This window comes from Chlamydotis macqueenii, chromosome 5 (assembly GCF_036417535.1).
Source record: "Chlamydotis macqueenii isolate bChlMac1 chromosome 5, bChlMac1.mat, whole genome shotgun sequence".
NCBI lineage: Eukaryota > Metazoa > Chordata > Aves > Otidiformes > Otididae > Chlamydotis > Chlamydotis macqueenii.
In genome coordinates this window covers 43,764,934-43,782,249 of record NC_141560.1, presented here as the reverse complement: position 1 = coordinate 43,782,249, position 17,316 = coordinate 43,764,934, and the positions used below count along the sequence as shown (strand labels likewise).

Sequence of the window (17,316 nt, the reverse complement as noted above, 5' to 3'; positions counted from 1 at the left end):
TTTACTGTGGTGTTTTTCTTCTGATTTCCAAGTCTTGTGCATTTATACACTCTCATAAAAGCCAAAGGCCTTCTTAGAACTTCCAGGAGATGGTCGTCAGTTGTGAAGTATCATCGAGTTTTTACCTGAAAACAGTTGACTAATTTCAGAGTTCTGGGATGCGTTGTAAATGCTTTAATGTACTTACTTTGAATAGGCCTGCTTATCTAGCTTGTCTTTCGTAGGGAAATTCTATTACTGAAAACATGGATGTTATTTGTAACTTGATAGTAAATAGGCCCACCTATAGCTTAAAAACAACCATTTTAAGTGATAATAGTTAAGAGAATGGCCTAAAGATAACCACTTCACATAGAGGAAAATTTTTCATGTAAGCTGAGGTGAGCAAACACCACTGAATTTTTCCCATTACTTATTGATAATGAGAAGACTTTGAAAACAGATTCTAAAGCAGAATTGAAAGTGATGCAATTTGCAAATTCTTTCAGGAAAAAAAAGGTATTGCTTGCTTTGAGTTCCAAATGCTGCTTTTTACAGGTGTTAAAGTGGAATTTCACTACTCCCCGTGATGAATATATTGAGCAGCTAAAAACTCAAATGTCCAGTTGTGTGGCCAAATGGCTACAGGATGAGATGTTTCACGCAGACTTTCAGCACCATAACAAAGCACTGGCTGTTATGATTGAGGTGAGTTTAACATTTGAGGTAGATGACGTTGTATTAGAATTCTCTGCTATGAGAGATTCTGCTTGAATTAAAATAAAATAAGAATTCTCTGAGGAGCCAGGGTCTCATTGTTCTGTGAAGCTGAAACATTTAATATGTGTAGAAAATATTTTCAGAGGAATGATGATATTGGTATTAATATTATTTCTTGGGAGAAGGGAGAACTTCCTCACTAGAGACTTTTTTTTTTTTTTTAAATTTCAGAAAGCTATATAAGTTAAGAGTGAGTACTTCTGATTCTAGGAATCAGCCAATAAATGTAGATTATCTTGTCAGGCATAGCTTTCGTTTATTCCCTGTTCTTTTCTTGTGCAAAATGAAACACACTGATTAACCCCCTGACCCCCTTTTTCTTTTTCTTTTTCTTTTTTTTTTTTTTTCTTTTGTTTGTTTCCTCCCATCCTCTTAAAGCACTTGGAGAGTGAAAAAGATGGAGTCATCAGCTGCCTGGATCTGATCTTAAAATGGCTTACTCTGCGGTTCTTTGATACCAACACAAGTGTTTTGATGAAAACACTTGAATACCTTAAACTGCTTTTCAATTTGCTGAGTCAAGAAGAATATCACCTTACTGAAAATGAAGCATCCTCTTTCATTCCATACCTTATCCTAAAGGTACAGTTCACTTTGCAGAAACTATCCTTATTTTTCCTGAGGAATATAGCAGGACACTGTCAAACACTGTAACATGTTCATTCCAAATACGTTGTGAATGGCATTAAATCCAGTTGGTGACCAGTCAAAAGTGGTGTTCCCCAGGGCTCAGTACCAGGGCCAGTTTTGTTCGATATCTTTATCAATGATCTGGATGAGGCGATCAAGTGCGCTCTCAGTAAGTTTGCAGACAACACCAAATTGAGCAGGAGTGTTGATCTAGCTGAGAGGAGGAAGGCGCTACAGAGGGATCTGGACAGGCTGGATTGATGGGCTGAGGCCAGTTGTACAAGGTTCAACAAGGCCAAGTGCCAGGTCCTACACTTGGGTCACAGCAGCCCTGTGCAACGCTACAGGCTTGGGAAAGAGTGATTGGAAAGCTGCCTGGCGGAAAAGGACCTGGGGGTGTTGGTTGACAGCCAGCTGGATAGGAGCCAGCAGTGTGCCTAGGTGGCAAAGGCAACCAGCAGCGTTCTGGCTTGTATCAGAAATAGTGTGGCCAGCAAACCTAGGGAAGTGATTGTCCTCCTGGCACTGGTGAGGTCACACCTCAAATACTGTGTTCAGTTCTGGGCCCTTCACTTACAAGATAGACATTGAGGTGCTGGAGTGTCGCCAGAGAGGGGCAATGAAGCTGGTGAAGGGTCTAGAGCACAAGCCTTTTGAGGAGCTGCTGAGAGAATTGGCGTTATTTAGTCTGGAGAAAAAGAGGCTGAGGGGAGACTTTACCATTCTCTACAAATACCTGAAAGGAGGTTGCAATGAAGTGGGTGTTGGTCACTTTTCTCAAGCAATAGGACAAGAGGAAATGGCTTCTAGTTGTTGCAAGGGAGGTTTAGATTGGCTACTAGGAAAAATTTCTTTACCAGAAGGGCTATCAAGCACTGGAACAGGCTGCCCAGGGAACTGGTGGAGTCACCATCCCTGAGGCTACTTAAAAGATGTGTAGACGTGGTCCTTAGGGACATGGTTTACTGGTGGACTTGGCAGTGTTAGGTTGACAGTTGGACTTGATCTTAAAGGTCTTTTCCAACCTAAACGATTCTATAATTCTCTGTTGCATATTTGACTTTAAAAGCCGTTTACAAAAAAGGATTCTTGCATTGAGAAAAACTGTCTTTCCTAACATATAGACTAATTAACGGTATCATGAGACTGTTGAAAATAGTCTGTATTTCTTCCCTTTTTATTTTTTTTTCCCCTTACATTAGGTAGGAGAACCCAAAGATGTAATCCGCAAGGATGTACGTGCCATTCTGAACAGGATGTGTCTTATCTATCCAGCCAGCAAGATGTTCACATTCATCATGGAGGGAACAAAATCCAAAAACTCAAAACAACGTGCAGGTGGGAAATGGCATGATGAATTGGGCAGTTGCAAAGTACTTGAAATTGGTTTGGCTTGCATCTTGAAAACCCCAGCATAATAATGTTTAGTGGAATGTGAGATTTGCCTATGTATAGCATTTTATGCAAATGCTTGTAAGTGTTTGAAGGATTGTTTTTTAAAGCAGTGTCATCTTTTTATTTTTGGTGTCTATGTACCTTCCAAAGATGAGCAATCTGCTAAATTGCTGTCAGCATTAAGATTATGAGTAGGCTTGTTGTCTTAGTGAAACAGCACTGGGGAGAACAGTGACAATACTGTTGTCCAAGTGACTAAGGGAATTGGTTAATCTCATCAAGACTTTGGAAAGAAATGTCTCTATGCTGTACATCTGTCTCAGTTTTATTATAGAAATTATTTGTGGTGTGGTGCTGGTAGTTCAAACAACTCCCTACTCAGCTTGAGAATATCTCATTCTAATATAATCAGAAAGTTAAATTATATATGTAGTACAGCATTGCGAGCTCACAACTGTCTAAACCTTACCTAGATGTGAAGTTAACCGTAACATTGCTCATACATGGTAGTGGGAAATCTTTCGAAGAGTATAGGGGTGACTGACAGCTTTTAGATGCTGTATCTATGAAATTTCACTATCTGTGAAATAGTCTGAACCTTTAGTTTACTCTTCATCCTGTAAATCACCTGGAGTACAGCTGTCATCAGCATTGTGATTGACACTTTTGTACAGTGAATGTTCAAGTTATGCAAGCAACACGGAAATAGGGAGGGCTCTCTTCCTAGCAGCTTTGAACTTGAATGTGCACGTGTCATTTTCTTTCTGTAGAATGCCTGGAAGAGCTTGGATGTCTGGTTGAATCATACGGCATGAATGTATGCCAGCCAACTCCAGGGAAAGCCTTAAAAGAAATGGCAACTCATATTGGTGATAGGGACAACACTGTGCGCAATGCTGCACTGAACACCATTGTGACTGTCTATAATGTTCATGGCGACCAAGTGTTCAAGCTGATTGGAAATGTGAGTGTAACTGGAAATAAGATTTATTTATTTATTCCTCCAATTTCTTAACACTTTTGTGGGAGATTAGCACTGTTCTTCTTGTGATTGGTCATGGTACATCTTGCTGTTGGTGTCAAGAGCACTTTATAGTGTTGAAAATAACTTGTTAAACCATAGATACGCTAAAAGTTAGTTGATTAATTCCTGATTGTGGGATATATACTTTTTATGTAGTATGTATATATTTCATGAATGAAAATCTAAATCGGAAGAAATGCGCAAAACACTGACTTCAAAGGGGATTAAATTATTTACTAAGAGTAACTTGCTTTGAAGTCAACCGCATAGGTAACACTTGTGATTTGTAATGGTATTTGGATAACTTGGCCAAAAAAGGTTAGTTGTTTAGACTCCAAGTACTCCTGGGGTTTGTTTGTTTTTTTTTTATGCCCATCTCCTCCAACTGCTTTGCAGTTGAGGTCTGGTAAGTGTGGTTTGTTTGCTTTATCTTATTGCACTCCACTGCTAAAGGTCTGTGTCAGTACTGTGTTGCTTTTTATTGCTTCTGTTTTGTTCTCTGGAAATCAGACTTAGCAGTGTAATCTAAAATGCAGTAAAAGTTAAAGGTGGCAAAACTCAGTTTCCAGACTCCAGCAGCAGAAAGCTAGTTCACTGTTTTGTCTACAATTACTGTGTCTAACAGACTGGGTATACTGAATTCTAACCTGAATCAAGAACTTCCTCCTGTTCTGTTCTATGAATGTGTCGTCTTGGTAATGTTTCTAGCAGCACTTAAACTGATCGGCGTACAATAAGTATATTAATGCCTGCACTAATTTTTTGTGTTGTTACATGCAGGGATGAGCGGGGAAGCAAGGCTGCGTTTTTTAATTTCCAACTTCCTGAAATGTTGAAATTTAATTCTCATGGAGTTAGTTATCAGAGAAAATAAGAGTCGCACTAATGCTGCATTTTCATTAACATTTTGGATTCCCATCTTATTTTAAGTATTGTTCAGAGTGCAATCTGCCTTCCCCTCTGTGTTTCGTAGTACATTTGCTTTTGGATTTTCAAGGTTAAGAAAAAAACTGTAGCACCTGAACCATTCAGCCCCTTCTAACCATGGCTTTCCTGAGCTTCAGTATGGTCCGTCTAGTCCCAAAATTTTTGGCGTTTTAGGAAGGTTTCCAAATTATAGAGATGCTGGAGAGCACTTCCCACAAAATTGGCATGGCTACTTTTACTAAAAGGTAGTTATTGATAACCTTCAGTCCTGTAGGTAAGCAGGTTATTGTGATTCTTTTCACTGTGTGAGTTGGGGTGTTCAGTTGGCTTGCCTTGTGTTCAGGATGAATTATGGGTACATTGAACAGATCGACTGTGACAAGGTCCGTAGTGTTAAAGCATTACCTAGACAGGGGATATAGAAAGGTGGGTGGGGATTTTTTGTTTGGGTTTTTTCAGCAACACAAGCAACAACTAGAAACACATCATAGTACTATAGCTTGAATTCAACTTGTTTCTTGGAAATTATGTGGGCTAGAAGTAGCTGTATTCAGTATTACAGCTTGTCAATATGGGGTCAATTAGCTCCTGAAGTAGCATCTGGCAGTCCAGAGTGGCCCTGTTAGATTGCTGCTGGATGGTATTATTGACACTTCCTACTGTGCTATCGGAGGACTTCAGTCTGCAGTAATAAGTGGTATACCTTCTGTAGGTGATAGAGATTTCTAAAATCCATACAGCTTGAATTGAGTGAAAGCATTGTGTGTTACAGCTTTCTGAGAAAGACATGAGCATGCTGGAGGAAAGAATAAAACGATCAGCCAAGAGACCATCTGCTGCTCCAGTGAGACAGGCAGAGGAGAAACCTCAGCGTACTCAGAACATCAGTGCTAATGCTAGCATGCTGCGGAAGGGACCAGCTGAGGACATGTCCTCCAAACTTAAGTATGTAAATGATATGTTCTGGCCTGTAGCCTGCATGGTGTATGTGCTAATATCATGTCTGGCGATGTTATTTTAGTTCTTGTATCATCATCTTTGCATGTTTTGAAAATTGGCCAAATAATATAAAACAAAATGTCTGAACTTTTTTTTGTCCTGTCTGTCTTGAAATCTTTCTAAATGGTCTTGTGCCTTTTTTCACTGCTTCTCCATGGACAGAATTATGTATCGCACTTATAGGATGTAAGTACTGCCCACTAACTCCTTGGTAGGAAGGCTCTTGTATCTTTCAATTTCTATCCTAGTCATCCTTTCCTGAGGGTGACAGGTTTACCATGGCCAGTTCTAGGTTATTTACAGGTCTCTGCCTTAAAGCAAAGAAAGAAACCAAAAATACGGGTTTCTGCCAAGGCGACTGTAGATCAAACTGCAGGCAGGCATGGCACTTCCACGTTAGGTAGCTGTTAGCAATATTGGGAGAACATTAAACTTGGTGTCGATTGGACCCTGTTCTTGTTAGGGCAGATATACAGCACAGAACTGGATGAGCATATGTGAATCGTAGAGCTTGGGGCAACAGTACCAGAAAGAAAAAGCTCCGAAACAGTATTTCTTGCCACTTGCTCATTGTCTTGGAATAAAAGTCCCTGTTGAGAGCTGTGTATTTGAACATTTCATTGGAAAAGCTAATATGCAGCACAAGTCATGTGAAGTGCTGGGAGTCCTAAGGTTCAGATGAGTTTGCAAGGTTGCTATGTACTTATGCATTCTGTCCATCATTTTAAAAGAAAAAAAGCCACTTATGAGCTTTAACACTTATTCTATTAATGCTATTTTAACCTGTGCTAGATATCTCAAAATTGAGCCAGTGCGTACCTATCACAGATGCAGGGGGTCTTGTGGTGGGTTATAAGAGAAACTAGGAAGGCAAGTAACTAGCAGCTGCTCTTCTGGCCTATAAAAGCTTGTTTTACTAATGAGTAGGGGAAAGGCAAAGGGGATTTTTAGGGGGCTTGAATAAAATCAGAACTCAAATCTATGCTATTCTATTATGAGAGCTTTAGGGCTACCAGTGGATGCTAGTGCTAGTACTCTTGCTTCTTGTGTTTGTATAATAAACATCTCTCCCCTGGTTTCTACAGCCAAAATCGCAACATGGGCGGTCACTCTGAGACAGCACATACAGTTCCACGGGAATTTCAGCTGGATCTTGATGAAATTGAAAATGACAACAGTACTGTCAGATGTGAGATGCCAGCACTTGTACAGCACAAGCTAGATGACATCTTTGAGCCAGTCTTGATTCCTGAGCCCAAGTAAGTCTAGTTTTAACTCCTAAGTGAAACTCGTAGGGCTACTTGAATCCTATTTTTAGAAGCTGAGTTGACAATGCTAATTTCTACATTCAGACTTGTTTACCCAAGAAGGTAGTGTCAGCTAATTTGAAGAGATGTCAAAGTGATGGTCTGTTGTACTGTTCTGGAATCTAGAGAATAGTTATTTCTAATGAAAAACCTGACTTCTGCTTATGTGTTTTTAGTAAAAGAATCTTGAGTTTGTAAATGCATCATCAGTGTCTTTACAAGTAGTGCAATAGACATGTTAAAGGGAATTATTCCTTCCTTTGAGTATCCTCTGTGAAGAATGAAATCCTTTTCACTTGTCTCTAAACCATCATCGAAATACAGCAGTTCAGTGTAAATTAGAGCTCTCTCTCCAAAGAGTAATGAATCCTGTTTCCTTCAACTGTTTAGAATCCGTGCTGTGTCCCCACACTTTGATGATATGCACAGTAACACAGCTTCTACTATCAACTTTGTCATTTCCCAAGTAGCCAGTGGTGATATAAATACAAGCATCCAGGCTCTGGCACAGGTAAGAGAATTACAGTAGCAGCTATCCACACTGTACTAAACTACTTGTCTGCGAGGGTGATGAGTTGCACTGTGGTAGAGCAATCATGTCAGGTGACATGGACTCTGCTCAGAATCTCCCTGATGACAAAATCAAGTGCACAGGGGCCATCTGACTCGCTTTAGCAATAGAAATTCCACTTGGATTATGTAGAATAGACTCTTAACACAAAAGCTCTGAGGGGAAAAAACTTCATCAACTATCTTGCTACAAGTTTGAAAAAGCCAGTTAAATCAGTGAGACTTCTAAATATAAACAGTTTTACAGACCCTCAGCAAAAGAATTGTCTTGCCTCATAGGTTTTACATGTTTCTAGGGTGGCTTTAACTACTACACATATTTTATCCAGAAGGTTATATAAAGCTATTCATTCCAGAATTCATAATGCAGCATTTCATGTTTTCATTTGTGTATGGGATAGGATTACTGCTCTCAAAAAGATCAATAATTGGTTGTATTGGGACTAGCAATAGAAGTCTGTGGCTACTGGTTTCAAGTGAAAGCTTAGAATACAAGTGCCTTGGCAAATGGATTGGTCAGGGCAAGATCTTTCTTATATAAAAGTTTTTAAATTTATTGTTGTTGTGCACTATTTGCATTACGTTGACTTTACTTGGGTGTTTTGTTTTTAAATCTTAGATTGATGAGGTTCTCAGACAGGAAGACAAAGCAGAAGCTATGTCTGGCCACATTGACCAATTCCTAATAGCTACCTTTATGCAGCTTCGGCTGATCTACAATACGCACATGGCAGATGAGAAGCTAGACAAAGATGAGATAGTCAAACTTTACAGCTGTATTATTGGGAGCATGATCTCGGTAAGACTTTGACCTAAAAGTTAGTGAAGAGCAAATAATTTCTGTACAGAAGTTGCAGGAGAATGTCCGTCCAGAGCTGACCTGTACCTAGGTTACCTTACTATTGTGTCTTATTTACGAAGATTCGTTACTAATTGTCTGCTCACCAATGCACCTTTAGTGAAGGAGTGGGGCATGAGAAATTGGGGAAGGGAAAAAGGTCTATTTATTGTTTCTACAGAATACAGCCACTCTAACACTTTTATTAAGCTCTGTTTTAATATTTCTTACCTTTTGAGTGCTTAGTTGGTGGTCTAAGTGTTTTCAGAGGTCACTCAGTAGAAATAACTTTCTTCCCACGTGCATTTTCATTGTTTAGTGCTGGGGGGGAGGGAAATGGTAAATGGTTTGACACTGTAGTCTAGAGAGATCCCTATATTAAAGCATTTTGTATAGGGAGAACTTCTAATATACTATCTTCAATATGTAGCTATTTCAGATAGAGAGTCTGGCTCGAGAAGCCTCCACTGGTGTGCTGAAGGACCTAATGCATGGTCTTATTACACTAATGCTGGATCCTCGGGTTGAAGACCTTGAGGAGGGTGAGCAGGTCATCCGATCAGTCAACCTCTTGGTAGTGAGAGTCCTGGAAAAGTCTGACCAGACCAACATCTTGAGGTATATAATGAAAATCACACAGTTACTGCTTCTTTTCACCTGTTCTTGAGTGGCTGAGTTTGTTCATTAGTTATTCTGTAAGGAAAAAACTACCTCTGTAGAGTTGTTTAGCTGGCTAATGAAGAATTGTTACTGATTGCCAGTGGTGGTCACAATTTGACTGCACAATCTACACAGCTGGAAGCAGGCTAAATGAACCAGCTTAGTATGATTCTGCATCCTTTGTAGTTCAGCACACAGCTGCTTAAACTCTTGTAACATACTAGAAAGAAAGAAAGAGCTGTTACACCACATGATGTAAACTGCTGGGCTAGTCTCTGGTGTGGTATTCTGTGGAGGGTGAGCATCTTTTTTGTATGTCGTGCTTTTCCTGTGTAACTATTACAAATATATTCCTTCTAGTGCTCTGCTTGTTCTGCTCCAAGACAGCCTGCTAGCAACAGCCAGCTCTCCTAAATTTTCAGAACTTGTCATGAAGGTGAGCTTGTAGTAGAAGTTTTGAACTTACTTGGTTTATCTGAATTAACTTAGCTGAAAGAACAGATAAGTGGGTTTGTTTGTTTTTTTTTTTTTTTTCTAAAGTGATCATAGCTTGAAATATTTCTTAACTCTCATAATTGGATGTTGCATATAGTGACTTCATGTATGCCAGGAGGGAGTCTAACACCTGCCAATAGTTTACAGAAGCTCGTGAGTGCTAATACAATCTCCATACAGAGATGAGCAGTTACCTGCTGAGCTTATTTGCTTAGGCATAGCACTGTACTATGGATTCAAATAGTCTCAGGCTGGAGCTGGCTTGTCTTCTGTCATCTCTAAGGACAGACAGAGTGAACATGCAAATGTCTGCATTTAAAGCATAGGTGCAGTCTTTTTTTATAATACAACACACTTCTGTAACTGGCATGATTTAGATACAACTTAGGCATTCTTAATGAGGTTAAACCTAAAGAACTTGTGGTATGTGGAGGTGTACGTAGCATATATGCATTATCTGCTGAAACTTCTTCACACAAAGGATTCGGTCTCTTGTTATTGATAGAGAAATGAGCAATACTTTTATGCATCAGCTCTGAAGAAGGATCTGGATACAGTACAGCTAGTTACAAAGAGAAAGTATATACCAGTGGAAGTATAACTTGAGCAGGCAGACAGTGTGTGTCTGTATGTAATAGCAGAGTAAAAAGACTTGATGATTGTGTGTATCATTCAATGCTTCTTCCTTGAGTTGTCTTGCTTTAAGTCAGCCTCTTGTTCCAGTGTCTGTGGAGAATGGTGCGTCTTCTTCCGGAAACCATTAATAGCATTAATCTGGATCGGATTCTACTGGATATCCATATTTTCATGAAGGTCTTTCCCAAAGAGAAGCTGAAGCAATGTAAGAGTGAGTTTCCTATAAGGACACTGAAGACTCTACTTCACACCCTGTGCAAGCTGAAAGGGCCCAAGGTCAGAGCAGTCACTAGTCATGTACTTTTAAATTGGATGTTCATGCAGTCTCTAAAGCTTTTTTTTTCCTTTTTTTTTTTCTCTCTTAGATCTTGGATCATTTAACAATGATAGACAACAAAAATGAGTCTGAGCTGGAGGCTCACCTGTGTAGAGTAATGAAACACTCCATGGACCAGACTGGAAGCAAAGCCGATAAGGATACAGAAAAAGGGGCTTCTCGCATAGTAAGTAATGTGAATGTATTGGTACAGAGAGGGAATGTTAGGCAATTTTTTTAAGAAATAAGCTTAATTTTGTGATTGTGGAGTATAAAGTAGTAATTACATTTCCAACACATGCAGTGTTGGAAATATTCTTCTAGTTTCACTTTTATTTATGGCTGTTTTGGGAACTTGCAGTTTGTTTCTATCATTACATGAATATGCTGTGCGTATCCCAGGATGAAGTGCTCTCCAGGACATTCAGGCGTGCAGCACAGGTTTTATGCTGTCTGCTACTGCATTTGATCTACTAGAAGTTAACCCAAAACAGATTTTAAACACTGGCTTCTCAGGAGTCCTACAGCTTGATAATGTCCTTACTTTTGTTCTGTGTCAGCAGTGGCTATGTAAAACTGTGTTTGCTTCAAGGTTTTCTCCATCTTGGAAGCTCTAAACAGCTAGCAAGTCTGAGGGCACTGTGTATTTGTCTAACTTCCCTTCGTTTTTATTCACTTTGGTTTAGAGGTCTCCTTTTATTTATTTATTTAGGAGGAAAAGGCTTCGAAGGCCAAAGTTAACGATATTTTGGCAGAAATATTTAAGAAGATTGGCTCAAAGGAAAACACTAAGGAGGTAAGTATTCCCTTCCTGCAAGGAAGAGGGCATGATACATTAGAATGTGTATGCAGCAGTTGTAATAATGCACAGGAACTCTTCCCTCTCAGGGTCTGGCAGAGCTGTATGAATACAAAAAGAAATACTCTGATGCAGACATTGAGCCCTTCCTGAAAAACTCCTCACAGTTCTTCCAGAGCTATGTGGAAAGAGGGCTCCGTCTGATAGAAACAGAACGGGAGGGGAAAGGACGCATTGCTACTTCTACAGGTATGTGTCATAGCAGAACTGATTGATTTATGGGAAGCAGAAATATAACGAGAGCAGTTACATATCCCCTGGTAGAAACTAATATTTGCAGATGCTTATAGATTTCCAAAGCAAGTCAAGTATTTTCTTGGCGCTTATGTTACTTCATGAGACACCCTTTGCTGCAGGGACTATGCATTCTTTGCTTACAAAAAAGATGTTACAAGGATTGTCACAATAAATGTAGAAAATATCTGAAACGCTTGGTAAACAAGTGGTTCTAATTCATCTCTTGTAAGTGAACATTAGCCTATGCTTCATGTCTCTAGTATCGGGAATTGTATACAGCTAGTTTATAACAGCAGCAACTGTCAGGTTTTTGTTTTACCTTTTGGCTACTAAAATGGTGCAGGAGATTTTTTGGTAGTATTGTTTACTGTGAAATCGAAAAGTTTATTTAAAATAACTTGATCTGTTTCTGTACTGTCTTTGTGATGACCCCTTTTCAATAAATCAGCTTTTCAATTGGATAAATTACTGTAAAACACTTAATTTGTTAACGAGTCTTTTAATTGCAGATAAGCACAAATAGGTACTTAATGCAATATTAGAGAGGGAATGTGACAAAGTTAGCCAACAGTAAGAACTGATACGCAGTCTGGCAAACCTAACTTTAACTTTCATTTATTTCACATTTTATAGTGTCCTGTGAGACTTCTAGCTTTTTCTTCTGCTACTGTTCCTTCTCCTATCCCTGTATTGTAAATTACTTCGGTAAAACAGTATAAGTTTCTTTCAGAACTCTCCTAAATCTGTCTGACTAGCTAGGACAGAAAATTCTACCTTTCATCCTAACAGCCTGTACAACCAAGAAGTGTTAGTTAAACAATTACATATTTCAAAACAGAATTTCCATGCCCCAGTTTTGTCTTTTTTTTTCTCCATAAGTATGATAGTTTGATATAATGTTCCATCTTGCAACTGTGCTTTATTTAGACTAACGTATAAGCACCTAACTTTACTTCTCCTTTTATCTATTTTAAATATCTTTGCAGTAAACTAGTGAAAACAAATCCCTATCCACGTTAAGTCTTAGAACTTGCCATTCATTTCAGAATGGGAAGTTTTTTCATAATGTAAATTCCTTTTCTAGTCTTTTGGTAGACAAGCTTTAAAAACCTTGCTACATGCCTTCCAGAAATCACTATTTCAGATTGAATTGGAAGAAGCAGCAACTTTAAGTTACCTGAAGAAGAGGTAAATAGGGGTTAGAATCAGTTGGGAGATCTGCCCACGAGTACTACCAAACTTAGAAAAAAAGACGGAAGACTCCACATATTTCCCATCCTGCCAGTTGCTGATTTCTCTCTGTTGGACAATCATGCTGACACACATCAGCATCTTCCTCTCCACCCCACAGTCGTCTTCAGCTGTCAGCCTCGGCACTACTTCTGGAGCTGCTCTGCTGCCACTTAAATGTCTCAATTTTTTTTTTTTCCCTAGGTTTTCAGTTGTCACTTTTGCAAGGAAATGAAAGCACTGATATGCCTATACTAGCAAATGCAAATAGTTTCATAGTTTATAGGTTGGTTTATGCTTCATCCATTGCATCTTATTTCAAGGAACTGACTAAGAGGCTTACACTCTTTTGATGTTTTTTAACCTTTGGTTTTTACTTTTTTTTTTTCTCCACCCTCCTCCAGGAATTTCTCCTCAGATGGAAGGAACATGTGTTCCTGCTTCTACCCACACTGTATCTTCATCTATAGGAAACACAAATGGGGAGGAAGTGGGGCCTTCAGTTTACTTGGAAAGATTAAAAATCCTCAGGCAGCGTTGTGGCCTTGACAATGCAAAGGTATTGTACTTTACAACACTTGTAAATCCCTAGGGAGGCACTTCATTTGCACTTTTTTAAGAATTCCAGTGATCGGTTCTTTGGTGCCAAAGGCAGATTCCACTCAGAATTTATGATCTTTCATTATACTGCATGTCACCATGCCTGGTATAAATGGCTTTAAACTAATTTCTTGGCCAAGTAGGGTTATGTTTCAGTCCACTGTGTCTGCAGTACTGGTGTATGTGCAGGTTGTTTCTACAGCGCTGTAGTTGGCTATCTTCCCTTGCCATGTAGTTGAGTCTCAGAAAGGTTCGAACAACTTAACTACTGTTCTCTAAAAGTTAACGTATATTGACCTCTGAGTTGAATCATGTGGAAATTCTAGAACTTTCTGCTCTGAAACAACCATAAGAGCTGAAAAGTCTTTGAATGAAATTTTATATATTTTGAGTGTATGGAGACTGAGGCACAGATATGCTGAATGAGCTTAGTATTGGAAACCTGTCGGCCAAAACTTCTAACAGCCCAGTGATCTGTGTTAGGAATCTTGTGCCAATTACAGAAGTTTGTGCTCAGCCACATGAGAAGTGGTGACCCTAGGAATGTGTCATCCAGGCACATTGCATATCAGCTCGCAGCTCTGGGGAGAGGAAATGTTTCCTAGATGATAGTAACAAGTAATTAACACAGATGGACGTATCAGATTCGTAAAAGAACAGTGAATTGACATTGTAAGTCTTTGGCAGGGTGGATCTTGTCAACCAATCCAAGTTTCCTCTTCTCATTACTCCAGAAAACTCATTGGCTATTGATGCTGCACGTAGGCATGGGCTTGCCTCTTGTGTTCTAATTCAGGCTATTCGAGACTGCAGCAGGCCATCTCAGTAAAAGCGCTGCTCCACTGTGAATTTTGCATCTTTAAAGATGGTAGTTCCTTTGTGTCCCTACTGACGTCAAGCTAAACATGAACTACTTGAATGATAGGAACTGAGTTTGTAGTTAGCTTTGCATTGTTGTGACTCTGACAACTGACTTTATCCCTCCAGATCATCTGTGTTGTATTGCTCCTTTGCTTTCCTCTGGTTTTAGTGTTTCTTGTGAAGATGAAAAGCCATTGATTATGGTTTGTACTTATTGCATGGCTTTTGCCACTATCTGTCTTAACGCTTTACTTTGCTCCCCCGTAGCAGGAAGACAGACCACCTCTGACGTCTCTGCTCTCTAAACCAGCAGTCCCTACAGTTGCATCCTCTACAGATATGCTTCACAGTAAGCTCTCCCAGCTCCGTGAGTCACGGGAGCAGTACCAACATCTGGACCTGGACTCCAATCAGACTCATTCCTCTGGCATTGGAACTAGCCTGGCTTCACCCTCTTCTGCAGCAGCTAATATTGATGACTTGAAAAAAAGATTGGAGAGAATAAAAAGCAGTCGTAAATAGAGATGTGAGAGAGACAGCATCACTGTTGCTTGGGCTGTCTTCAGCTTTAGTTTACTAAACTAGAAGTCTTCATAGCTAAATGGCCTCATTTAGGCCTAATGTATACAAACTGATTTATGTATAATACAGTGGATTTTGGGGGGTTGAGTCATTGTGGCACAAGTATTTGTACATACTCTGCTTCTCAGTGAGCATCTCTTTGACAATAGAAGGCTGTCTGTGTGTTAGTTTTAGTGTACAGACCTGTAAACAACCATCCTCTTGCTCAGACTAGTTTCTCATAACTTTGTTTTTTTATTTGTAAAATTGTCTTTAAGATCTTTTCCTAGTTCTTAACTCTTAGAAGATCTTTAGTGACTTCACTTTTAATTTTGTGAATTCTTCTCCATGTAATCCTTGAACTGTTGATTCTGTATGGACACATGGCATGAAGTAACTAATTTAAGTGTCTTTTGTAAATAAAGTTTGCATTAACTATACCAGCCTCTGTAGGAAGAGCAGTGACTGCTGGTTAGAGAAGTCGCTCTATTTCTGAATGTTAGTGACTGGGCATCTAGAAACTGAACTAGCTATTCTTGACATGAACCTTGGGGTTTGGCTATATTATGAGGAAGATGAGTGAATATATACTATTTCTTGGTGCAGTCCTGAGACTTTGCACTCTTACTTCTATGAGCAGTAGTGCATTTTTCATGTAGTTGCTTTTTTTGTTTTGTTTTGGAATATGTTTCTGTAACTTGAGAGTAAGTTGAGAATATTTTGTTTGCTGAAATATTTTAAATTATCTAGTCCTTGTGATGCCTTTACCCAGATTAAGCATAATCCCATCTGTGTATAAATGCTTTTTTTGAGGGAGCCTCCTGCTGTTGATATGGAATAGATGAGTAATGATGTCAGTGGACTCATTTATCTTGAACTCATTTGGTTAAGCAGTCTTCCTCCTGCAGTTTTCAAGTGCAGGTAGACCTTGCTATCATATTCTTTTTTTCTCTTAAACATCTGATGACAGCAAACTCTACTGTTTTGTATAGCTAAGATACCTGGTAGTGCTAGTCACTGAAAGCTGTTGCCACAGCTTTTTTTGATAAGAGTGTCTTCTGATTAGCCTTTTTCAGAAGCTGTAAGTATGAAGATTAAGACATACACTGTGTAGCCTTTCTATCCCTTTCATCTCCAGGGAGGTGTGATGTGTTTTCACCCTACTACTGCACTTCCATGTGAGAGCATAAACTGCACATCTGTTCCATAGCTAGAACAGAGTTACTGAAGAGTTGGGCAGACAGGCTTAAAATAGCACAGGTCTAGATTTTAATCTGCTCCATGTAATTGCTGCTTTTGTTCTTTGCTCTGTGGACCAGCAGTCTGCATTAGGGCTGTTACTGGACCTATCTTGCCTGATTACAGTAAAAATGTTGCTTTAAATTAGTATTTGTACAACAGATCTATGCCAGAGCTTCTGCAAATGGCTGAAATCTTCCTTTTACAGGACCCCTAGGCTGGGGTTGCACTTGACGTAATACTGCTTGGTGCTTATAGTGAGTTTGTACGCTGTGATAGCAGGTGACTCGCAAGTGTTCTCCATCCTGTGTTAATTTATGCCATTCATTGCTCCACCACCTTGATTTTGTAGTCACTTTCCTATCCTAACCTGAAATGGGCATGCACTTTCTTGTGGAATAGAGCTGTCTGGCAAGTGGAAGTTTGGCCCTTATTGGTAAGTGCTGAGGTTTTGCGCACTTAAACTGCGGCTGTTTGTGAATAGTTTGTCTTGGCTGGCACTAGAGTTACTGCCACTACCTCTCCTCAGTTACTAGCTGCTTTTTGAAACTTCATGACAAATTAATCCATATGTTCCTTTACAGTGTCCAGCAAACATTCTGAACAGCTATTTGTTAATTAGCTCAGGATGTTGAAAAAGCAATGCCTGCAAACCTGCATACAGCTGTTTTAAATTTTAAGCTGAATTGGCAGTGAAGTACAGGAATAACTGAGTAGCAGAAGATACAGTTGCTTACTATGAATGAGTTTTTGCCCTGTGTCTCTGTAGTATTTGGTTGGACTCAATACCTTGGGACTTCTGAACTGAAACTTGTGCACATAAATTAATAAAGCCTAATCTTTAGTCCAGACGATATTTAAATAACATTAAACTGAATTTAAAAAATGATTCCTCTGTATTGTTTGTAACAAGTCAGTATTAACAGTGACTTACTCCAGAAACTATATAGTCCTGGTTCACCTCTTAGAAATGCAGTTTCTCACAGGTTATTAGATAGTAGTGAAATGGTGAGGCTAAAAACTTAAGCATTAGAAGGGCTAAGCATTTTGAGTGTTCAGTGCCTGTGGTTATCAATGACTTCAAAGTGTTGTGGAACTTGAGCTCTTGAGGGTTCTTTCTTCAGAGATCTTAGGTTGTTTTTATGCTTTCTTTGGGCAATCAAATTGGGCTGT

The 17,316-nt window shown here is 39.3% G+C and overlaps 1 protein-coding gene and 1 non-coding gene across 4 annotated transcripts in view; both read left to right on the top strand.

The window, feature by feature from the left end:
* CKAP5 (cytoskeleton associated protein 5) overlaps positions 1-17,032 on the top strand; it is a 55,293-nt gene extending 38,261 nt beyond the window's left edge. For 2 of the 3 annotated variants that reach the window (XM_086749519.1, XM_086749517.1), the window contains 16 exons: positions 538-687; positions 1,138-1,341; positions 2,592-2,727; positions 3,555-3,748; positions 5,508-5,680; positions 6,820-6,993; positions 7,432-7,552; positions 8,231-8,410; positions 8,880-9,067; positions 9,470-9,545; positions 10,328-10,516; positions 10,606-10,743; positions 11,269-11,352; positions 11,445-11,604; positions 13,287-13,441; positions 14,611-17,032. In XM_086749519.1, coding sequence (XP_086605645.1) covers positions 538-687; positions 1,138-1,341; positions 2,592-2,727; positions 3,555-3,748; positions 5,508-5,680; positions 6,820-6,993; positions 7,432-7,552; positions 8,231-8,410; positions 8,880-9,067; positions 9,470-9,545; positions 10,328-10,516; positions 10,606-10,743; positions 11,269-11,352; positions 11,445-11,604; positions 13,287-13,441; positions 14,611-14,865 — 2,577 coding nt within the window. In that variant the 3' untranslated portion in view covers positions 14,866-17,032. The remainder of the gene's footprint in view (positions 1-537; positions 688-1,137; positions 1,342-2,591; positions 2,728-3,554; positions 3,749-5,507; positions 5,681-6,819; positions 6,994-7,431; positions 7,553-8,230; positions 8,411-8,879; positions 9,068-9,469; positions 9,546-10,327; positions 10,517-10,605; positions 10,744-11,268; positions 11,353-11,444; positions 11,605-13,286; positions 13,442-14,610) is intronic. The other variant, XM_086749518.1, reaches the window with a different exon arrangement.
* LOC147600561 (small nucleolar RNA SNORD67) lies at positions 7,602-7,712 on the top strand. The gene has a single exon (XR_015258854.1). It is a non-coding gene; the product is annotated as a small nucleolar RNA SNORD67 (small nucleolar RNA).
* Positions 17,033-17,316: the final 284 nt, after the last annotated feature.